Here is a 24699-nt window from a genome sequence, read left to right as displayed (position 1 = left end):
GTAAATCCTGGTGTTATTTGTAATATAAGGTATAACACATCGCAGTGAATATGTTGTGTGTATGTTTAAGTGAAAAGGCATGAGATTAACATAACACCCAAAATTTAGTGAAGCTGTAAATAAGAAATGTTAAGTTGCCCGTATGCGTGTTCATTCTTTTTGCTGCTGCGGTTGCGGCACTTTCTTCACTTACTATTAGTATTATTTTTCTGAAAGTATGGTGAGCAGAAGTCCTCTTTTCCTGGACATGTCCTCTTTTTTGATACTTATATAATAAAATAACATTGAACATAGATGAAATATTTGCTTTTATGTACGCAGCTCTGAACACCAATTACTCTCGATGAAATATCTCACAAACTCACTTCACTCCTCTTTTTTACTAACTCAAATCTGGTCACCCTACTGACAGTTATAGTTTAATGTTATTATGAACATTGATGTAGCAACATAAGTATGTCTTAATTGTAACCTATTTAATTTATTGTGTCTAGATATCGCTGGATGCAGAAAGTGCCAACCTGAAAGCTTTCTCCTGCATTTGTGCTGCTGGTAAAGGATTCTGCAATCACATAGCTGCCATCCTGTTCCAGACCGCACATTATTCACAGCTGGGTCTGCAGGCTTGTGACAGCAATTTAAGTGTTTTTTATGTTATGACTAACCAAATTATGGTTACAGCAGATATAATGAATTAAATTTAAATGTAGTTATGCACTTTATCTGTGTTGTGTTTCTCTTGTGTAGGACCACAGCCAGATCCATATCTGATGGCATCTGGAAGCAGATTATGCCAGATGCAGCCCCAACTTCTCATCACTGTGTTGGATGGGGTTATTGAGATGGAATGAAAGAGAACTTGGATATATATTATGGCAAATACATGAATGCATACCTTAAATTACACTTATCTTGTCTTCAACAATTAGTTCAGCCTTCTGTCTTACTGTTGATCTGTAATGTTATTTTTTATTGTAAATGTTTGATGTTATTTGTGTTGTGATTAATCAGTTGTTGTTACGCATACCAAAAAATTAAATGAGGCACAATTTTGACCAAAATTGTTTTATTTGTTCATCTAATTTTTTTTGTGTAGTCAAAGTCACATTTCAACAGAAAAATATTACGAATATAGCAATTATATTTAATTAGATTTTAAGAATATGTGGAAACACTAAATGTTTCCATACTATTAGCACATTATACATTATTTACATACCAAACATTAATTCACTCTTCAAAACAAAAAAGTCCATGATAATTTGCCAAAACACGGCAGTTTAGCCAGATCTGATTCACACCGCCCATCAGTGTGAGCGGCACGGGAGAGTCCCTGATGTGAAAAGACTTTATCCTACTGATCACTCTTTCCACTATAATTCTGAGGCGGGTAATGGCTGCGGTTTGTTCTGTTTCCTCCTTGCTGAATTGAGCTGAAAGCTTAAAAGGTGGAATGATGAGCTTAGATCCAATGTCAGTAAGGAGGTCTTCAATGAGGAACTCTTTGTCCGCCATGACATCGTCTCCTGGGTCCAGCAAGGGAACTTGGCTTCTAAGTCATGGATGTAATCCAAAGCTTCATCCAGAGCACCTGTGAAGATAAAGAAATTAAAAACCAGTCTAAACATATTTTTGCTACCTTTCAACACAACACAGTAATCATGTTTTGAAAAGTATGTTAAGTATTTCATTACAAATACATTTCATTTATTTTTGTTAATGACAAAATACCCAAAATTAATTAAATACATGTAATTAAAATAGGTGAGAGCATGAACAGCTTTTATTCTAAACATTCATTTGTTCAGGTAGAAATGCATTTATCCAATAACGGTACACATAGTTGACTAACGTTAACCAAACACATTATGAACAACCTTACCTGCAGGTGGGTGTGTCACGTAGTCGTGATCCATCTTTACTGCCTTAGCTTAGCCACCATGTCGCTATCTTCACAGCATAGCTGCATAGCCTGACGTTTGAGGTTCTGTCATATACTGACTCCCTTCTCAAAGGAGCAGTAAAGTTTTTCCAAGGGAAAATACTCGGGACGACACCACTCTTCAGGCGACGCAGCCGCACCACAATCCGGAGCGAAGTTAGTAAGTGCCGGCAGCAGACGGTGCTACCTGTGTTTACATTAAAACTATGCCCTTCATCTCCTCGGATCGTCTTTATCCATTTGGGTTTCAGGTTTGGATCCACAGGAAAATAATGAAATGAAAGGCCGGGCTGTTTTTGGTTGGAAGACGAAGAGCCTGGAACACAGGAACACAGAAACTGCAACTATTCGACTCTGCCATTTTTCATATGTGCCGCTATGCTAACAGTAAGTTGTTTTACACGTCAGTGACGTATTTCCGGTAGAAAAATTCAGAAGTGTGAAAAAGGTCTATTCCAATTCCCTATGTAGAAATGTAGAAATTCTGAGAGCAGAAAGGCAAACTAGAACAATGTGATGTTTGGAAAGCATGAAAATCTGAATCCTAGGAGTCTGCAGTGATTCTTCTCATTAGACTGGAGCTGCTGTCAGTCAGAGTCAGCAGTCAACATGTTTTCTTCTCCAACATCTCTGATGTCTCTCAGAGACTCTCAGAAGACTCAACTGAAAAGATCTCATCACACACATGATGCTCCAAGTGAGTCTGATCAGAGAGATCCAGAACTGAACCAGACCTCAAGTCCTTCATCTGAAAACTGTTGATCATCTGAACTAGAATCCAGCCTCCAAAAACTCTGACAAACACTCACTGTTCCACTCCTGGATGGATGTCCTTGAAGTCTGGATTAAAATCCTTTGAATAGTCACTCTTGAAGGTCCCCCAGCTGGATCCAGATCCAGATCCAGGTCCAGGTTCAGGTTCAGGTTCAGGTTCAGGTTCAGGTTCAGGTTCAGGTCCAGGTCCAGGTCCAGGTCCAGGTTGGTTCCTGTGGAGAATGAAGATTGCTGGTGTGAGTCCTGAGCTCTGACATGGAGAAGATCATGGACAGTTGGAGATGTTCATCTCACCTCTGAGCTTTGCTCTGGTTGTCATGGTTACCATCTCTGCTTCTAGAGGGAGGGGTTCCCTCCTGTGGTTCCTCCCACTGATCCATGCTGCTGGATTCACTGGATCCACATCAGCTCACACACACCTTCCACCTTCACCTGCAGAGGAAACCCTCCTCATCATCAGCTCTGATCCTCCTTCACCAACAGTTCAGCTGCTCCTCCACTGATTGGCTCTTCTCTTGTGTTTCCTCTCAGGTTCAGGTGAATGCAGTCAGACAGCAGTGGGAGGCAGAGAAGCTGCCATCAGCTGCTGCACTTCTGCTCTCCCTCCACCAGGTGGAGACATGGAGCTGCAGCAGCAACATTTCCATTCAGTCACTTTGACAAAGAAACAACAAACTTCCTGTTTCTACACTTCAGGAAACATGAAGCATCAAAAAAAAAAAAACAGAAATCAGAGAATGAGGAGAAAAGAAAGAAAGACATGAATTCTTCCTCTCAAAGCTCCAACAGAGACTTTCTCATGACCTTTGACCTCCACACAGATTTGGATGGAGGAGAACAGGAAGGTTTGGAGTCAGAACTAAAACCTTGGACCTCCAGAGCTTCATGATTGTTTGTGTTTCTGACAGAAACTCTTTCCTCTGTCTGGGTTCTGGAAAGTTCTGACAGGAAGCAGCAGTCAGCTGATCTGAATCACTTTGATGAGTCAGCATTTTCACTTCTGTTAACAACAGTTTATTCTGTTAAAAACTTAGATAAAAACACAATTTGTTTCCATTTTCTTCATCAATCAGTGAAACAGAAACTGATCAATAAGTGAGAATTGATCCTCAGTTGTTGATCAGTAATGACATCAAATCTTTAAACAGCAGAATGGTGAAAGTTTGTAGAGAAAGAAGAAGATCTTCTCTAAACATTCAGAGACAAACAGTCAAGTTAGAGAAGACAAAGTTCAACAAAGAATGAAAGTAGATTTTCCTCAAAGGTCTGTCGTCTTTTCTCACCGTGTGAAGCAGCTCAGATCAGAGATTCTGCTTCTTTCTCTTCTGCTTTGCTTCAAGAACTCATCACTTCCTCATGTTGTGTTGATTCTGCTGATATTTCTGCATTGGACCAATCAGCTTCAGCCTTTCTGCTGAATGCTTCTGCAGGATTTGATCACATGACCTCTGACCCAGTGGCTCCTCTTCCTCACACTGAGCTGCTGTTTGTGAGGAAGATGCAGAGAAGATGAAGATCATGTTGGTCTTTCCTCTTTAGTCTCCACATCTCAGCTCCTGGTCTCTGTTCTGGATCCAAACAGGTTCTGGTCTGAAACTTTTCTCTGAACTGAAACAAAGTGAAGCTCAAAGAAGAAGCTGCAGAGAAAAACACGAGAAGTTCCTGATCAGAACCTCCTCAAGAACACCCCCCCCCCCTAATGTCTGCATTCAGGCTTTGGTTCTGGATCCTGAGCTGAAGAAGAATCAGTGAGAGCTGATTTCTAGATCTGCAGACCAAAATTCATGAGAGAGAAAGACAATCTGAAGAAAAAATCTTGAAGCCTCTTTGTTGTCAGAATGAAACTTTAAAGAAGATTTTTCTTACTTTTTCTCCATCTTTAGCTCTGACTTTGGAAGTCTTAGCTCCTCCTCCTCACCATCACTGTGACTGTTGACGTCTTCCAACTCCTCCAGAAAGCTGTTTTCTGATGAAGCTCTAACATCTCCTCCCTGTTGCTGCTTTCAGTCCAAACTCACTCTGTTCATGTCAATTCACTCCAGAGAAAATCCTTTTTCTGGGAAGAATTTGCTCCAAGTTTTCCTCCAACTAAGAATCTGCAAACCCAGATGAGAACTCCCAGCAGGAAAAGAATTCATCTGCAGGAAACTAGAAAAAGGCCTTTTTGTGGGAGGAAACCATTCCAGATCTTTACAAACACCAGAAATCCCAACTTTTCCTCCACTTAGCCTGAGTTTGGGTTCCAGGAAGCGGTGTGTGTTCAAGCTCCGCCCCCAGCAGCATCTCATGAAGCCCCTCCTCCAACATGAGGCCACTGGGGAATTCTGAATGAACCTTTACATTTCAACAGAAATTTAAGCTAAAAACAGGAAAAAAACTCTCTTCATGTATGAAAACAATCAAACATTCAAACAGGAAGAGAAAACAACGTTTGTCAGGAAATCAACAGATTTGATTGATTGTAAATCTTCTTCCTGTTGGAGTTTGATGAATGGAAGTAGAATCTGTAGAAAGTCAGTTGATGTTTTCCATTTCTGTGAATTCCCAGCCTGTCCAGGGGCCTGTTTCAGAAAGGAGGTTAAGTGTAAACTCTGAGTGCATTAACCCTGAAATCAGGGAAACCCTGGGTTTTCCGTTTCAGAATGGGAGGTTTGTTAAACCAGAGTAAACAGAGTAAGTCAAACCCGTTTCTGAAAGAGAGGTAACTTCTACTCGGAGTCAGTATCCATGGTTACTTATGCTGTGAACCTAACCTGGTTGGAAGCAGGTTTTATTCCCTAAACTCAAGGTTTCTGCCGGTCCCCTCCCCTTTTTAAAGACGAAGCGGTATTTTTCGCTTTAACCTTCATTGCCCACATTTCCGTCACACAGAGACGGTCTAAGTGACAAGAATGGCTTGTCCTTTTTCGGAGGACCCAATAGACGAGGAGGCTGCATTAATTCGTAGAGAATTACATTTACGTCGTGCGAGGATTTTGAGACCTAGACTCGATTTTTTGTCATTTCCCCATACGTTTTTGTTTGAGCGTTACCGTTTTTCGTTGCAGTCAATTACATATACAATGAAAACAACATTAGATATTGCTATGTAGATGTTTCATATGTCAAATATTGTCAACAAAGCCTACATCCATGACATGCTCACATTTGACCTGATTGAATTATGTTTTTATACTTCATTTTTAGCTGCTGCCATGTTCTTTTAATTCCTGCAGGATTGCATCTACATGAAAATGAAATCAGGGACATTGAATTAGATTAATGTAACAATTACTTTTTGGAAACACAATTTGCTAGCACTGCTTACTTTCTTAATCCCATATAAACCTATACCACTTGATCAATACAAGGGTAGACAAAAGTTCACTTTTAAAAACACAATTGAATGTATTAATATTAAACTGACCAACGTTTGCAAGAGGGGAAGGTTAACAAAAAAGTCCTCTAAACATTACCGACGTTAAATGCATTTCCCCCCCCCCCAGATTGGTTCTGTACACTATGCAGCATTTCATGCATTTACACCAGGAATAACACTTCAAAAGTACACCTAAATATCGCCATTTTTTATTTCACTCCTTACTCTATTTAAAAAGTTATTACAGCCAATATTTTATAACAATGATTTAAATGCAAACTTACGCATTAACTTGAGCAGCTATGTTTTCTCACGCTAACTGTCTCTGTTTTGCAGATGCAGCGGTGTTGCTTTTCTTCCGGAATATGTGCTCATATTCACTGCTCATATTAACTCTGCAGCAGCACGTCAAGTTCAGCTGGCGAAAAATACGCAGACCTCTTTTTTTCCACGGTTGCCATGGTGACTCGTAATATCTGCGCTCCATTGATAATGGCTTCTTATAGTCGCGGTGCGCACGCTCACTTCCGAATCAGTCCACTCAGAATTGATTGACCTAACTCGGATCAGCTTCTCTGAAACAGAAAACTCAGAGTTGTTAATCTCTCGATTGACCAACTCAGAGTTCAAGTTTAACCTCAGAGTTGGTTGAACCTCCTTTCTGAAACAGGCCCCTGGGGGGGTATTCCAGGAAACATGTTTAAACTAGCCTCACTTTAAGCCTGAACTCTGGCTGAAATCCGCCTGAACTTGCTTACTCTGGGTATGTTGGTTCCAAAAGACCGGATATGAGTTGGCGTAATTACGCTCGACTTGGTAACCCTGGGTTAACGCACGTGCACAGCAGGTACATAAAGACATTCTCAATGGATCACCGATTTATGCAGTCACCATGGAAACGCGTGGAGAAAAAAAAAAGAAGGCGCAACGCTTGAGACGGAAGTGAGAAGGAGTCTGAGATTTTAATGACGGCGTATGAAGATTATACGTCCATCGAAAAAAGTGACACGGCTGCATCATCAAAAAAAGTTTCTGCTTGGAGAAAAATAACAAAGTAAACACACGAGTTTCTGATCTTGTTTCCATTTCCCTTGTAAACTTAAATGAATTACTTTTATTGCTAACAAATAATTTAGTTCAATTTATTCAAACTCAAAAATTGTTTATACAACTCAAATTTACGTATTTATCTAACTAAATTTCACATTACTCCATTAATCTTTTTTCTATTTTAATTACTTATATTTCTTGAACTCTCATTTGTCTAAGTTTGAGCCGGCAGATATGCTCATTTTTATAACAATAAAAAAGACGGGAAAAAATGAACGGAGTGCAAAAATTCATTAAAGAATTTTCCATAATTTTCATCACAGTGAATGCTTGTAAGGGTGCTATAAAAACTCATCATCCTCTCCTTTACTATCATTCATGGTGCAGAGACGTAAACAGAGACAAAATAACTCAGCAAAACAGCTAAAAAACTAAACACATTTTGTCAAAAACCTACACTTAAACCCAAATCCGTCCAGACAGGCAAAGGGATGATATCCCACCCTCCATTTCTGGAACCGAAAGCTGATGTTATCAACTTCCTTAGCCTCAAACTTATCTTGGGAGCTAGCATAACCTGCTTTCTGGAATACCCCCCAGACCTAGAATTACAGAAAAAGACATCAAAAATGTTTCACAAACTTATTTTTTAATAAATTGAAAAATTTCTGTCTATTGGAAGTCATTTGAAGTGAAGCTGTGAAGTGACCACATGTGTTCAACAACATCATAGCAACAAGAAACAAAGCAGATTTCTCTCCAAAGAAGTCCCCCTGCAGGGACTTGAACCGGCTTGCTGTCAGGCAAGAGCGCTAACCACGGCGCCACCGTACAGCAGTATTTATTGATCATTTTATTTTAGTGTAAACTTACACCAGAAAATATCCATAAGAATACTAATAAGGTACCAGAGTGAAAAGCAGCAGATTAAGAGGAGCTAATAGATCAAATCTTAACGATATCTATCTCTACTAGATGTTAACTTTGCTAGATGTTAACTCTACTAGATGTTAACTCTAATATTCAAAACAACTCATTTCTATTATCTAAAATAATTCATTTTGTGAAATGTTTTACATATTTTGTCAGCAGTGAAACTCATTGTCTAGTTTTATTACACATAGATTGAAATGTATTGATCCTTTACTTTGTTGCTTTTGATATTTGTGGCTTAGAGAAGATGAAAACCTAAAAAAAGCTGTCCAAGAAAGTCAGGATAAGACAAGACAAGACTTTATTGATCGGAGGGAAATTCAGTTATTACAGCAGCAAAACAAGAAATATAATGGTTAAGAAAACAAAGCCAGTAAAAATTAAAACAGTAACAAAAAGTTGAAGTAAAAGTACACATCATAAATCAAAAAGTATCTCCAGCAGCAGTTTCAGCAGTCCTATACTGTGTCATTCTAGAGTCTAACTGCTGTTGGGACAAAGGACCTCCTGTAGCAAATCATATATGAAAACAACCAGTTTTTTTTTCTTCCAAAAATACATTTCTACACATTAAATACTCACTTGTGCCTCCCTCTAATGAAGTTACTTCATCAATATGGTATGGAGGCCATCAGATTTCTCCCCCCTGTAAAATAAAGTCTTCCGCTGTAGTACTGAGGTTTAGAGGTCGAACTCTTGTCAGATATGTTTAGAATCTAGAGTTTACACTAAATCCTTACATTATCAAGAAAAAGTCTTACAGGTTCTCGGGTTCTTTTTGAGATTACATACATGACTAAAACTTTTTTTTTACATTCTTTAAACAAAGAAGGCTTTTCTCCTGTGTGAGTTCTCATGTGTTTGTTGAGACTAGATGAATCACTAAAACTTTTTTTACATTCTTTACAAGAAAAAGGCTTTTCTCCTGTGTGAGTTCTCATGTGTGTTTTGAGAGTAGATATTTGATTAAAACTTTTTTTACATACTTTACAAGGAAAAGGCTTTTCTCCTGTGTGAGTTCTCATGTGTCTTTTGAGAGTAGATATTTGACTAAAACCTTTTTTACATTCTTTACATAAAAAAGGCTTTTCTCCTGTGTGAGTTCTCATGTGTTTGTTGAGACTAGATGAATCACTAAAACTTTTTTTACATTCTTTACAAGAAAAAGGCTTTTCTCCTGTGTGAGTTCTCATGTGTGTTTTGAGAGTAGATATTTGATTAAAACTTTTTTTACATACTTTACAAGAAAAAGGCTTCTCACCTGTGTGAGTTCTCATGTGTTTGTTGCGAGTAGATACATCACGAAATTTCTTTTTACATTCGATACAAGAAAAAGGCTTTTCTCCTGTGTGAATTCTCATGTGTGTTTTGAGATGAGATATACGACTAAAATTTTTTTTACATTCTTTACAAGAGAAAGCCCTTTCTCCTGTGTGAGTTTTCATGTGTCTTTTGAGAGTAAATATACGACTAAAGCTTTTCTCACATTCTGTACAGATATAACATTTTTTATCAGAACCAGTTTCCATGTAGTCAGGCGGGTTAGTAGTTATTCTTGAGTTTTTACTAAACCTGATAGAGGAATGTCTCTCGTCTTTTTGAGATTGTTTGTATTTCTTACCAAGATTTGTCTTCTTGGGATTTTTTCTAACATCAGAGTCACACTGACCTGCTGACATGTGAGAGCTGTCCACACTTTGGACATGTCTTCTGTCTCTTCTCTTCCTCTGATCTCTGTTCTGTGGGTCTGTCTCTTCATCTGTAGTTGATGTTGATTCTGTCTCTTCATCTGTAGTTGATGTTGATTCTTCATGTTGGTTTCCTCCATCATGACTATCAGTTACATTTAAGCTCTCCTGATTGTTTAGATCTGCTTCACTGTTCTCATCTTCCTTATAAGTAGGAATCTCCATCAAGGTATCAGTCTCCTGCTTCAGATCAAGCTGATCTTCATCCTGACTGATGCAGAGTTCCTCTTTAATCTGTGGAGGTTCTGGTTCCTCATGCTCCTCTTTGGTCTGTGGACGTTCCGGTTCTTCCTGTTCCACTCTGAAGTTCCTCTGCTGGACGCAGAGATCTTCCTCTATAGTCATCCAACACTGGGGGAGAACTGCAGGGACACAAGAACAGGTCCTTTTATATGCTATGGTGACTTTATTTATTGTTAAGTACCAATAACAATTATTGCAGTATCATTCAGAATATGCACAATTAAAAACTTTTCGTTTTTTAAAATACTTTTGTTTTCTTTAGCACAACAGTATAAAACTGTGCTGAAAAAGGCCCCTCTACACCTCCCCCTATAAGCAGAGCTTTTTCATTCTATAACCTGTAGTCTGAATCAGTTAAAGATAGAAACTAATAATTTCTTCTTTTTTTTAAGGAAATGAAACTGCAGATAAATAATTCATAAATGGTACAAACAAGTCTTTAATGTCATCTAACTGTATACTCAAATTAAATCATTCTGAGATAAATAGGACAGATTTACTAGAAAGGGGACTGAGGGATTAACAGAAAATTTACTTTTAACCTGATTCTGTCTCCAATTATTTTTATTTGAAATTAGTAAATAGGAAAACAGATAGAATGTTTTAGATTCTTGCCATTATTGACAGTAAAGATCCAGGCATCTATAGTAAATGTTTGACACAGTCTTTGATGCTTATTTCAGCCCAACTCCAGCTGTGTAATGTTAGGAATATGCCTCTAATAAAGTTACATTCACATGTCTGTTAATTATATTTATTTTATTTAAAAATCACCTCCAGGACCGAGGTCTGGGGCCCCATCAATCGGGGTCAGAAACTTACCTGTGGTGGTAGTGGGTGTGTTTATGTGTGTGTGTTAGCCTGGAGGTGATGTTGGCAGCGCAGACGGTAAAAATGTGTCAAAATGGACGAGCTTCAAGATTTGATGTGAAAACTGGCAAACAAAAAGTCTCCATCTGTGTGTAAAAATCTTCTGCTGTAAAGTTTGACAAATAAAATCACAACTGAGAAATTAGCATTTGCATGTGTTCATTAGAGTTACAACCTCAAATAAGTGATTTCAACTGCTTGAATCTGCTGCTGTGAATCACGGCACACTACAACTGAGCAAACTACAAATACATTTCAAAAGAATAAAATGTTTTTTTTCCCTGACTTTTATTGAGAAGTGATCTCTTGAGGTGTAAATGGAGACACGGCAGAGAGACGACTACCAAGAGACCGTTGTCAACAAACTGCAATATCTGAGGAAAGACCATTCTGTAAAAATCCATCATCTCTCTACAAAAAATTAATTTCTACAGTTACATGGTAATGAAGACTCATCAGCATATTCATGCTACAATCAATACTTTGTGAAAAAAAAATCAATATTTATTTAATTGTATGTATTTTATCAAATTTTAATAGAGAAATGACTCATGATAAAGATGCTCAATAGATCTGAAGATACTTAAGCTATTTTCACCAAACTTTCTGTACTGACTAATCATGATCCTGTTGTCCAACTACAACAAAGATTACTGTATGTCAATCAATTACTTTTTCTCCCCAAATATGGATCATGATTGGTCCAAAATGCTTAATAGCTCTAAAAAAAACTGAAGCTGGCAACATAATGTTCTGATATAATCTTTTTTGTCAATAACAACAACAAATCTAATCACCATTTTGAGCCAGGCAACAGTGTTTAGTCAGGTGGTCTGAGTCACGTTTTTAGGGCAACCAGTTGCTAATCACGATAAGCTAGTTCAAAGTCCACGCCCCCATCACTGAAAGCTGCTCAGAAGAAGCTGTCAATCAAATGTTTGAGGTGGGGCCACTGGGCACCACACCTTATACTGAGGCATCTGATTGGTCAGTTTACAACTTGAGTAACTGGCAATAAGGAAAAAATATTATGAGAAAACTAAGATAAGCAACAAGATATTAGGAAAAATGTTTCACAGCAAGAATGGTAATTCTGTCTATTTAGAATGACTGAGTAACAGCTGCCTATTTTTCTATAGACGTCTAATGGAGTTTGGCGACATCAGCTACTTCCTATTTGGAGGGGGGGGGGATCTCTACTGTCCAGTGATGATATAGTCTATGCTTTTTAGCATAGGCTTTTAGACAGCTCCTCGTGGTTTGACTACTAACAATAAACAGTGTTGGGCGTAATGAATTACATAGTAACAAGTTACTTTAATTTAGTTAGTTTTATCAGTAATGGAGTAACGCACATGTGTCAAACTCAAGGCCCGGGGGCCAAATGTGGCCCTCCATGTCCTTTTATGTGGCCCGCGAGAGCATAAAAACTTTTGATTTCTTAAAATAAAAAATAAAAAATGTTTTGTATCTATTCATATCTAAGGGGAATCAGACTTGAATTGACAAATTGGGCAACTATACATTTGGACTTAAACAATGTCAATATCACTTAACCTGACAGAATCAAATTTAAAAGGATTTTTATCTAGAGTAACAAGCAAACACATGTTTTTTATGCAACTGTAATTGTCACGTAAAACAGTTATATAAATAAATAATGAATTATTTAACAGTATTTAACATGAATTCATTACATTTAGTTACATGTATAAGATATACCTGGCCCTTCGAAGACAGCCACTATGCTGATGTGGCCCTCAGTGAAAAAGAGTTTGACACCCCTGGAGTAACGTAATGAATTACTACGGAGCCCGTGATCTGCCATGGGTTAAAAAAAACGTTTTTCGTTTCCACTAAATTATTATTTAATTCCAACACAATAATAATCTGACACACACTTCTTCCTCTTTTGGCTTTTCCCATCAGCGAATCATCCATTTCGTGCGGACGATTCGCATGGATTCCTTGGCAATGTTTTACGCCGGATGCCCTTCCTGACGCAACCCTCTCCATTTAACTGGGCTTGGGACCGGCACAGCAGAAGAGAAGGGAATAGGGAGCGGCCTGGATTCGAACCCTGGTTTCACAAGATGGAAGGCACCATAACCCAGCATGAGCTAAACCGGCTCCCTAATAATTTGACATACACTCAGGTCCTTAAATATTGGGACAGGAACAACTCCAACATTTATGGGTCTATAAACCACCACAATTGATTAGGCTGCCAGCTTTAATATGAGGGTATTTACATAAAGATCAGGTGAGCAGTGTATGAATCACAACTGCTTGTATATTTGCCTCCCACTTGTTAAAGAACCAAATGAAATTGGTCAATTGGCTTCTCAGCTGTTCCATGGTCAGGTGTGTGTTATTCCCTCTTTATCACAATGACAACATTCTTAAAAAGAAGAAATTCACTGGGGAGCTCAACGGCAAACGGCCCTGGAGATCACGGAAAACAACTGAGGTGGATGAAGGAATAATTCTGTCCCTGGTGAAGAAAACTCCCTGAACAGAGGGTTTACACAAGATGTAAAACCTTAGAGAGCCTCAAAAACAGGAAGGCCAGACTAGAGAGTTTGCTAAACATCTAAAACAGTCTTCACAGTTCTGAAACATCTTATGGACAGATGAGACCAAGATCAACTTGTACCAGAGTCATAGAAAGAGAAGAGTATGGAGAAGGAAAGAAACAGCTCATACTGATAAACATCCCATGTCATCAGTGAAGCATGGAGGTGGTAATGTCATGGCGTGGGCATGGCATGGCGGTATGGCTGCTAATGGACCTGGTTCTCTTGTATTTATTGATGATGTGACTCCTGACAAAAGCAGTAGGATGAATTCTGAAATGTTTCTGAAAATATTATCTATGGAAGCATCAGTGTAGCATAATTAAAAATAAAAGACAATACTAGAAATGCTTTTTCATTTTCAAAATGAAGCTGCATGTGTTTACTCAAAATTAAAGAGAAAAAGCAATCCCCCAAACCGCTTTTTCATTTTCTTCCTCAACACTGCTTATTCTGTCACTTGAATAAAATTATAAACAAAATAGTATTTGACATTTCATTTTCAAAAGGTTATCTGGTAAATGTGTAGCAAAATTCAGTTAGATATATATAATTTGCCAATTAAAATGGATTAACAACAAATGATTTTTCATTTTAAAAATGTAACTGCATCATATGACTCACAAATAACGTTTATAAAAAAAAACCCTTAAAAATGCCTTTTAATTTTCTACTTAAAAAGCGCTTATTCTGTGTCATAATTAAAATAAAAGTGCAAAGAGGGGATTGCATTTTCATTTTCACATCCACCCTGCGAATTGTGTTACAAAACACAATTTCAGTTAACATTTCCAGGGGGAGGCGGGGCGATGACATCAGTGCCTGTTGATCCAACCAGCAAACGCCAAAAGTTTAGCAGGGTGAAATCTGTTAGCGTTGTTCAAGGGGCTGTAGCTGTCCTGGAACAGCAAAATCTGCGTGAAGCCTTAGAAGACGATCTTCTAAATGTTTATTACCGTTATGATTTTTATTAAGGGCCTGCTTGCTCATGATTTTGTTAATCTGCTAATAGGACAGTGCATTTTTTATGGCTGCAAGGACCTGGAAGAAGGGTTAGCATTAGGCTAATACGTGCTAAAAACATTAGCCGTGGAGGAACACATTTTTTTTGTTTCATTTCAAATCCAAAAAGGTTGGCATTGAGTCTCTGTCCCAATATTTATGGACCTGATTTTACATTTATCCTGTTGAATGCAGCACAGTTAAGGGACACGTTGATTGGTCGAGATGCATTATGGGAAATGTGTGATGCACGATGGGATACATAGCATGTAGCCCTCAGATGTCAAGTTACTGCTAATTCCTAACGAGTATATTCATAAAAGAAGAGTTACCTCAGCCTGTCCTGAATATTATTATTCCTGTTTGACCCTAAAGTACAACACCCCATACTGGCCTTCATGACGAGCAAAAGTTCTGGAATGAAATAGAAATACTTAAATCCATTTTCTTATCTGCAAGACGCGTCAATGAACCATAAACACTAGAGTCCAATCTCAATCATTTCATTCATTAGATGCAAAATTACTGACATGACCAAAAAAACAGCTGTGTAGTCATAAACATGTGCAACAGCTCGCAGATCCACTTTGTGCTTTTCCCACTCATGCACTCACGTTTCATCAACAGATGAGCCCACATCTCTGTGTCTGTCATCTTACCGGCAACAGTTTCAAAACACAGGATCATTATTACGGTTTCATTTCACACAGGGATACGCCCCCCCCCCTTTAAATCGCCCGTTCCTAAAGACTGACATGGAAAGTAATGTACATTGTGTAAAACTTTAGATTTTATTGAAAAGAAGTAGCAGTATTTATATAGGTGGGCGGGGTCACAGTAACAGCACTGAGTGAATGGACCACTTATTCCCCATTGGGGGAAAAATTCATTTTGAGAAGAAATGATCATTCAAACAGGATTTTTTTCCAAGTCAAAAAACTACAAACAGAAGACAGATCAAGTGCTTCTTTTTGTCAACCCCCACCCCACACACACACACACACTGTTTTTCCCTCTGTGTGTCCCAGGTTGTCGACCCCTGATATGTATTGTAGTGTTAGGAAGTGTGTGGTCAACATTTCTATAAATTGCTCAGAAAAGTGTTCCTACTGGTTTTTATGTGTTAAATTAGAGACTCTAGACTTGATGTTTGCTTCTTGTATTTGTTTTCTTGATTATTGGAGATTAAAACAAAATACTGAAGATCAGAGTCACACTGACCTGCTGACATGTGAGAGCTGTCCACACTTTGGACATGACTTCTGTCTTTTCTCTTCCTCTGGTCTCTGTTCTGTGGGTCTTTCTCTCCATCTGTGGTTGATGTTGATTCTGTCTCTTCATCTGTAGTTGATGTTGCTTCTTCATGTTGGTTTCCTTCTTCATCCTGACTATCAGTTACATTAAGGCTCTGCTGATTGTTTAGATCTACTTCACTGTTCTCATCTTCCTCATAAGTAGGAATTTCCATCAAGGTATCAGTCTCCTGCTTCAGATCAATCTGATCTTCATCCTGACTGATGCAGAGTTCCCCTGGTTCCTCTTTAATCTGTGGAGGTTCTTGTTCCTCCTGTTCCTCTTTAATCTGTGGAGGTTCTGGTTCCTCCTGTTCCTCTTTCATCTGTGGAAGTTCTGATTCCTCCTGTTCTACTCTGAAGTTCCTCTGCCGGTTGCAAAGATCTTCCTCTCCAGTCATCCAATGCTGGGGGAGAACTGCAGGGACACAAACACAACAAGGAGCCTTTTATACGTTTCCAGGACTTTTGGGTTTTTTCAAGCATCAATAAACTCTGTGATCATTGGAGAAAATGTCTGAGGAGTCTGGAAGACCACAAGAGACTAATGAAAATGAATATACAGTGAGGTCAATAAGTATTTGACCCCCCTGTGACTTAGCAAGTTCTCCCACTTAGAAAACATGGAGGGGTCTAAAATATTCATCATAGGTGCATTTCCACAGTAAGAGACAGAATCTGAAGAAACATTCAGAAATCACATTGTACGATTTTTAGAATCAATATATTTGTATATTACTGTGACAAATAAGTATTTGATCACTTGATTATCAGATTTCTGACCAGCAAAGACCTGCTGTTCTGCTTTTAAATAGTCCAACTCCACTCTGATCATGATTCTAAATTAGTGGCACCCGTTTTAGGTGGTTAGCGTGCATAGAGGCACCTGTGCACCCCACAATCAGTCAGAAGTCTAACTACCAATATGGGCAAAACCAAAGAGCTGTCAAAAGACACAAGAGACAAAATTGTAGACCTTCACAAAGCTGGAAGTGGCTACCGGGCAATTGCCTAGCAGCATGGTGAGAAACGAACAACTGTTGGAGCAATTGTCAGAAAATGGAAGAGGCTAATGGACTGTCAATGTCCCTCGGACTGGGGCCCCTCACAAGATCTCACCTCGTGGGGTATCGATTAGGGGTGTAAGAAAAAATCGATTCTGTAAAATATCGCGATAGTTCATTTGGCAATACTTGTATCGATTCAAAATGCTGCCATATTTATTTAATTATTTCTGAGCGTCCTTTAGTGTCTGACTCTTGTTGTCCACTTCACCCTCCAACCGCTAGTTGGCAGCAGAGAACACGGAGTCTCTTAGAGCAGCTCTTCTCTGCACAAAACAACAGGAAGACTGCAGCCAGAGGCAGCTTGTTCTGTTGTTATGAGACATGAACTATTTAGTTTTTACTTGGAATGGATACCAAACAGAAACTCTTAGCCATGTTGCTGCCAGCAACATAAAACGTGGAATGCTGTGCTTTTTAGCGGCTCAGATAAATACGAGTGAAGCACGGCAGCTAATGGCTAGGCTAATGCGCTTAGCATTGGCTAAAATGCTATCGGCAAAGCGGGCTAAAGTTCTGCAGAACCTTCCAGCAATAGTTTAGCGACCTGATGGATCAGAGGGATCTGTACAACACTCTGAGTAAAGGCCGACATCGTGGCGAGGAGCATTAGTTTACTTCTGTGTGTGAGAAGTGTGGCTGCAATGGTGCAGCAGAGGCAGAGCAGACTGATATGTAAACAAAGCACCTTCTTTGTCAAATTAAAACAACTTTCCTTTTATGTCATCCTTCCTCATCATCACACTTTGTTTCTGGAAAGAATTAGTGCCCCTCCCCCACACCCCACCCTTTATTTTTGAAGCACCATTCAGGCTCCTGAACCATTAAAAAGTACTGGAGAGGCTACATTAAGCAATGTTGAAATTAAACAGCATTTTATTTCCCCAATAGAAATGTATTGGTTAAGGCACATTCATTCTTTGTTTTTCTTATAACGAAAAACATTTTGTTGTGGAAATCAGACAATGTTAACTGTTCCCTTTCTATATTTTAACTTATCAAAATAAAAGCACTATGAATTGCTTTGGTAAACGCAACTTATATATGAGATACAGTTGCAGTGCTTAACATAATGATCATTAAATAAACTAAATTTGACCATTTTATTACAGTGGAAGACATTAAAATTCAGGTAGTGTTTTTTCAAAGTCATATTTAAAGAAAAAAGAAAGAAAATATGTTTTGGTAAAATATTGGGAAACGTATCGTATCGCCAGACTCTTGCAATACACACCCCTAGTATCAATGATGCTAAGGAAGGTGAAGAATCAGCCCAGGACTACACACACAGGAGGAGCTGGTCAATGACCTGGAGAGAGCTGGGACCACCATTTCTAATGCTACTATAAGTAATACATTAAAACTTGGTGGTTTAAAATCATGTATCGCATGCAAGGTTCCCCTGCTGAAGTCAGTCCATGTCAAAGCCCGTCTGAGGTTTGCCAATGACCATCTTGATGATCCAGAGGAGTCATTGGAGAAAGTCTTGTGGTCAGATGAGACCAAAATAGAACTTTTTGGTCTTAACACCATTCAGCGTGTTTGGAGGAGAAGGAAGGAGGAGCATCATCCCAAGAACACCATACCTACAGTGAAGCACGGGGGTGGAAGCATCATGCTCTGGGGGTGTTTTTCTGCACAGGGGACAGGACGACTGCACTGTATTAAGGAGAGGATGAACGGGGCTCCTTATTGTGAGATATTGGACAAAAACCTCCGTCAGAGCGTTGAATATGGGTCGTGGCTCGGTATTTCAGCATGACAATGACCCAATGCACACAGCCAAGAAAACCAAAAGTGGCTCCGTAAGATTTCATATATAGGTTCTGGAGTGGCCTAGCCAGTCTCCAGACCTAAATCCAATAGAGAATCTTTGGAGGGAGCAGAAACTCTGTGTTGCTCAGCAACAGCCCCGAACCCTGACAGATCTAGAGAAGATCTGTATGGAGGAGTGGGCCAAGATCCCTGCTGAGGTGTGTAGAAACCTAGTGAAGAACTACATGAACCGTTTGACCTCTGTAATTGTTAACAAAGGCTTCTGTACCAAATATTAAAGTTGGTTAACTCAAGTGATCAAATACATATTTGTCACAGTCATATACAAATAAATTGTTTTTAAAAAATCGTACAACGTGATTTCTGAATGTTTCTTCAGATTCTGTCTCTCACTGTGGGAATGCACTTATGATGAAAATTGTAGACCCCTCCATGTTTTCTAAGTGGGAGAACTTGCTAAATCACAGGGTGATCAAATACTTATTGACCTCACTGTATATGCAGAGGTGAGTAGTAACGTGTCACATTTACTTAAGTAAGTTTTTAGTGAATTGTACTTGTGAGCGTAAGACAAGGCAATTTTATTTGTAAAGCACAATTTGTACACAAAGTACAACAGGAAAGTGATTAGTTTTTCGCCCGGGGAGTAAATTAGTGTAGAACCACCACTGAGTGACAGACGGGTCACCAAAAAGAAGGGCATGCAGCTCAAATGGCTTCTCTGTTTCTTTGATGAAGGTGACATACCTATGTGGTGTAGCTGCAGCTGTGGTTTCCAGATGACATCCAGCAGTCTGCGCTGACGACAGAGCTCCTGCTCGTACTGGACGATGGTTCCTTCACAGAGTCTGCAGATTTCTTCAGTAGCAGCAGCTAGTCGCTCGCTGATCAACTCTCTCAGAGACTGAAGGGAAGACATGGTTCCTGCTCCGATCTTCAGTTCCAACTCCCACAAACACCGCCGTCCTCTTCACTGCAGCTCCGATCGATCATCTGCTAGTCTCACAATCACAGCAATCCACGTTGTCTTTCCGTTCAACACTTCTTCACTCATTTACGACACTTTGAAAAATGCTGAGAGTTCCCACACGAACCACGTATCGTCCTTTCTGTCCAAAAACCTCACAAACGTCCCAACAAAACACCACCGTCCTCTCAACACAAGCTAACGCTGCTAGCCTGCTAACAAGCTAACGCTGCTAGCGCCTCGTGCTGTTTACTTCGGGGTCACCTGACGAGACTTTATTTTAAAAAGAAAAACGTCTAAACTGTGTAACTGAACCTCGATATTGTTCAAAAAGCTTCCAAAATTCTTTCAACAGTTTCAAAATCAAAACAGAAAAAAATGTAACGAGGAAACTTTTTGAGAGCTGTTGTGACGTCATCACGCGGTGTCTCGTTCCTTTTTTAACTTTATTGTTCATAACAAATAAAACAAATAGTTGCGTCTAATTCCAATGTTCAGATTTGACAACAAACGCACCACAGACTGACTAAACCTGATCACATTGTTTATTGTATTTTTAAACTACAGTAATAAATAAATACATTTATTAAGTAAAATTTCAAGCAAAAAGATCCTAAAAAAACTGTTTCTAAACAGAATAATTTTGACTTTAAATAAACATTAAACTGTATAGTTAACAACAAAGACAAACAATAATTTTGAAATTCTTATTACAGTGGAAAAACAATAAAGAAATTTACTTAATTTAATGAAAATTAGATTAACAAATGTATGAAGTATATAACTGAGGTGTAACTTAATAAAATAAAAGTGAAAAAGTTAAAGATCTTTGGAATGCAAACATTTTTCTATCTGCAAAGATTTTAATGCTGTTTCTTGTTTCCGTGTCTTCTTCAAAGATTTTTTCAATAAAAAACTGGGAAAGATTTAAATAAATTCACAGATTTTTTTCAGGTTAAGACATAAAAAAACACTTAACCTTTTTATTTACAGTACAGACCCAAAGTTTGTACACATTCTCATTCAAAGAGTTTTCTTTATTTTCATGACTATGAAAATTGTAGATTCACACTGAAGGCATCAAAACTATGAATGAACACAAGTGGAATTCTATACATAACAAAAAAGTGTGAAACAACTGAGAATATGTCATATTGTAGGTTCTTCATAGTAGCCACCTTTTGCTTTGATTACTGCTTTGCACACTTTTGGCATTCTCTTGATGAGCTTCAAAAATGTTGAGAAATGCAGAAATGTGTGCTGCATATGCCATGTTTGCCACTAGAGGGCAGAACAGCAGCTTCAGTCTTTGTCATTGTTGCTGTGTGAGCCTGAAGGAGCTTCAAAGTGAGCTGCAGCTTGGTTCAGACAAACCTCCACATTCACACACAGATGTGATCCTGAAGAAGTCTGAACAGAACATTTCAGGAGAACTCTTCAGTCCAGAACATGAGCCTGCATTGTTCCTGAAACTGGGATCAGAGTTCTGCTCTCTGCTCCAACAGAACCACCTTCATGAGCTCCTGGTTTCTTCTGGATCCTCCAACATTCAGACGCTCTCTGACTGAGTTCATGTCTGCACAGAAACCTTCAGGATTCTCTTCTTGCACACGTCTTTCACTCTGAAACTCTCTTCTGAATGTGGATCATCTCAGTCAGACGTTCAGCAGCATCAGAGCCGTGCATGTGGTCCTCCTTATGAGTCCTGAAGCTGCACCGTCAGCTGCAGAGCTTCAGAGCTGCTTCCTTCTCAGACTTTCCACTTTCTTTGGCTCTCTGGCTCTGATGCTGCTGCTGCAGAAAACCAGCAGCTGCAGAAAAACTCTGCAGAGACTCACAGAGAGAGGATGGAGGCAGCAGATGAAGCTGCTGCAGACTGACAGCTGATGGAACTGAAGCACTTTCTACATTCTAGTTCCAAATGTTCTACAGAATCAATCAGAGGTTGAAAGTCTTCCTCAGTACTCGAGTACTTTAGTTCAGCAGCTCCTCTTTTCCTCTAAGGTGAAGCTTCATGTGGACGACGACTTCTTCTTTTCTCCTCTTTTCTGGAGCTTGGGCTCCATGCAGTCTGATCAGCTCTGATTTGGGCTTCAGTTGATGTTTGTGATCAGGAACTCTGGATTCTTCTTAGAAGGAGACGTTCTGCCTCTTTAGCAGAGAGCAGAACGTTGATCTGATCTGTTGGAAGCCACTCCATCCTGAAGCTGCACTGCTGAGTTCCTGTCCACCAGGGGGCAGCACTCCTTCATTCCAGCTGCAGGAAACCTTGATGTCCCTAAGATTCTCACTCTTCACGGAGATGCTATAGAGCAAGTACATGAGTACAAATACCTTGGGATCTTTCTTGATAATTCCTTGACATTCAAGCCCCACATCGAAAATGTTGTGAAGAAACTTAAACTAAAATTGGGTTTTCTTTTTAGAAATAAGCTTTGCTTCTCTTTCAAGGTAAAAAAACGACTTGTGACTGCAACATTTTCTATCTGTTTTAGACTACGGGGACCTTTTGTACATGAATGCTTCATTGTCTTTACAGATTAGACTCTGTGTTGTGCTGCTCTGAGGTTTATCACCAATAGTAGAGCATTAACACATCACTGTGTGGGGTGGTCATCTCTGTCCACAAGAAGGCAAGGACACTGGTACATTTTTATTTACAAGGCCATGCTTGGACTGCTTCCCTCCTACATTGGAGATTTATTAACGAGGAGAAATGTTGATTCATATTCATTGCGTTCAAATGATCAACTGTTGCTCAGTGTTCCATTTGTCCGCACAGAAGTGGGAAAAAGATCTTTTTCTCACGCTGCTCCCACTTCATGGAACACACTGCAGAAAACCTGGAAGCTCCCTGAACTTATCTTTTTAAATTATTTTAAAGCCAGACTGAGAGCACTTGAGGTCAACTCCTTTGAATGTAACTGTTTTTATAATTGAAATTGTAATTTTATTTGTTGTCTGTGTTTGTAACTTTTTGCTGCCTCTTGGCCAGGACTCCCTTGTAAAAGAGGTTTTTAATCTCAATGGGACTTTCCTGGTTAAATAAAGGTTAAAAAAAAAAGTTCTTCAGAATCTGCAGCCGTTCAGACACGCCCTGTTACTGAGGAACACAGACGGCCTTCAGGAATGTGGTTCTGCTGCAGAACATTCTTCCAGACTGAAGCAGAGAAAAAGTCCCACAGATCATCTGGAAGATCCACATTCTTTCAGTTTCCCATCAGCTTTGTGATCAAATCTTCCTCCAACTGCTGTTCGTACTTGTTCCCACTCTGACTTCAATCTGCTCCTTTTTCAGCTTCTGCTTCACTTTTAGGATCTTGTGGATTTGAAAGGTTGTGATTCTAACAGACATGGAAAGAAAAGCTTCTCAGCTTGACTGTCAGCCATTTTCCTGAGCTGCATGTGAACAAACTCTCTGTTCCTCTGAGTCTGACTGATGATCAGAAGGAGCTGTTTCCAGGAAATAGTCAGGCCCCTCCCTTCAGCTCCATCAGAGTTTCTGCTTCAGTGTCAGTAGATGAGAGATGGGAGTTCATGCATGTCTGGGAGGAGAAGGTCACATGACCTCACCTTTCTCAGTCACTGAGATCAACAACCTGTCAATCAGCTTGAAGCTCCGCCCCTCCTCTCAGCTGCTGTCAGGTGGCGTCAGGTTTCTTCTTGAACCTGTTCTCTGTCTTTAGTTCAGGAAACAAACATCCTGCAGCTCCTGACAGTCATTTCACCTCCAACAAGAAGCCCCGCCCCCTTTTTCATGTCAGGACAAAACTTGATCAGATCCTGATCCTCTGACTGTGGAGCAGTGGCTGTTCACTACGTAAACAACAGGCAGGTTGAGGGTTTGATTCCAGGAAGGCTCACAGTCTGAATCTGACATTAAATTACCACTTCAGGGGGGTATTCCAGAAAGCAGGTTATGCTAGCTCCCACGATAAGTTTGAGGCTAAGGAAGTTGATAACCTCAGCTTTCGGTTCCAGAAATGGAGGTATGTTTCAGGGTAGGTCAAGTTACCATGGCAACTCATGCTCTGAACATAACCTGGTCTGGAGCAGGTTTAGTTGAAGGTTAGTTTGTTTTCAGAGAGGTGCAGCAGCATGGCATGTCCATTTAAAGATGATTTAGTGGATGAAGAAGCTCAGATAATACCTTTTTCCACCATGAGAGGGTGATAAGACCACATATGGATGTTGGAAAGATAAACTTTTTTACTTTGATCTAACTTAATTATTTGCTTCAGTTAAGATAACTCATTTTTTTGTTAGGTCACCTTAAAAATAACACATAGTTTTCAGACAGTTATTTTCCTTTCATTCAAATTAATTCAATGAAGTAGGTGTAACTTTGGTGCTGCTGTTAGATAGGCACCGCAAGGGATTCTGGGATACCATTCCCTTTGCCTGTCTGGACGGATTTGGGTTTAAGTGTGGGTTTTTTACAAAACGTGTTTAGTTGTTTAGCTTTTTTACTGTGTTTCACCGTGTTTTGCCGAGCTATTTTGTCATACTGTGGTTATGTCTCTGCACCATGAGGAAGAGTAAAGGAGAGGATGATGAGTTTATATAGCATTCCTACCTCCTTTGACAGTTATGACAATGATGGAAAAATTTTGAATGAGATTTTGCAATGAGATTTTCGTGCATTTTTTTCCGTTCGTTTTATTGTTATAAAAATGAGCACGTCTGCCAACTCAAACTTAGACATTTGAAAGTTAAGGAAATATAAGTAATTAAAGCCGCAAGCGGCGTTGTATGGCCCGCAGACGCAACCCGCCTCCACGCCCAACTCTACGCACCACCGCTGACCTCACCGCCCTCACAGCCCGCAAATTAAAAGCTAGTCAAGGCTGGATTTGCTAATTATGCTAACAATGCTAACTATGCTAATGTGGCTAAAAGTGCTAGCATTGCGATCAGCATCATCAACTGACTCACAAAAACACATTATCTAAAATGCTAATTATGCTAACTATGCTAGCTACGCTAATGTGGCTAAAAGTGCTAGCATAGCGATCAGCATCATCAACTGACTCAGAAAAACACATTACCTAAAATGCTAATTATGCTAACTATGCTAGCTATGCTAATGTGGCTAAAAGTGCTA

At 39.3% G+C, this 24699-nt stretch overlaps 2 protein-coding genes across 3 annotated transcripts in view; one reads left to right on the top strand and one right to left on the bottom strand.

The window, feature by feature from the left end:
* Positions 1 to 11063, top strand: part of LOC144987271 (uncharacterized) — a 126443-nt gene extending 115380 nt beyond the window's left edge. The window contains exon 5 of the mRNA XM_078936592.1: positions 495 to 11063. The gene's annotated coding sequence lies outside the window, so the exon portion shown is untranslated. The remainder of the gene's footprint in view (positions 1 to 494) is intronic.
* On the bottom strand, positions 8336 to 20286 carry LOC144981352 (uncharacterized). 2 transcript variants are annotated; one of them, XM_078936238.1, is made up of 4 exons: positions 19376 to 20113; positions 15718 to 16206; positions 9727 to 10167; positions 8336 to 8703 (listed from the first exon to the last, which is right to left on the bottom strand). In XM_078936238.1, the coding sequence occupies exons 1-4, from the start codon at positions 19545 to 19547 to the stop codon at positions 8669 to 8671; spliced, it is 1137 nt and encodes a 378-aa protein (XP_078792364.1). In that variant the 5' UTR covers positions 19548 to 20113; the 3' UTR covers positions 8336 to 8668. The 2 variants fall into 2 exon arrangements, with proteins under 2 accessions (XP_078792364.1, XP_078792362.1); XM_078936236.1 differs by having other exon boundaries at positions 8336 to 10167; positions 19376 to 20286.
* Positions 20287 to 24699: the final 4413 nt, after the last annotated feature.

This window comes from Oryzias latipes, chromosome 2 (genome assembly GCF_053564925.1).
Source record: "Oryzias latipes strain Hd-rR chromosome 2, Olatipes_Hd-rR_3.1".
Taxonomy (NCBI): Eukaryota; Metazoa; Chordata; class Actinopteri; order Beloniformes; family Adrianichthyidae; genus Oryzias; species Oryzias latipes.
Note: the sequence above shows the minus strand (reverse complement) of the source record. Positions and strands in the feature narration are given on the sequence as shown.

Coding starts and splice junctions, on each gene's coding strand:
- LOC144981352 (XM_078936236.1), bottom strand. CDS start 19,547: ATGTCTTCCCTTCAGTCTCTGAGAGAGTTGATCAGCGAGCGACTAGCT. Junction 16,207..19,375: donor GCTGCAGCTACACCACATAG/GTATGTCACCTT, acceptor GTGTCCCTGCAG/TTCTCCCCCAGCATTGGATG. Junction 10,168..15,717: donor CAGCTCTCACATGTCAGCAG/GTCAGTGTGACT, acceptor GTGTCCCTGCAG/TTCTCCCCCAGTGTTGGATG.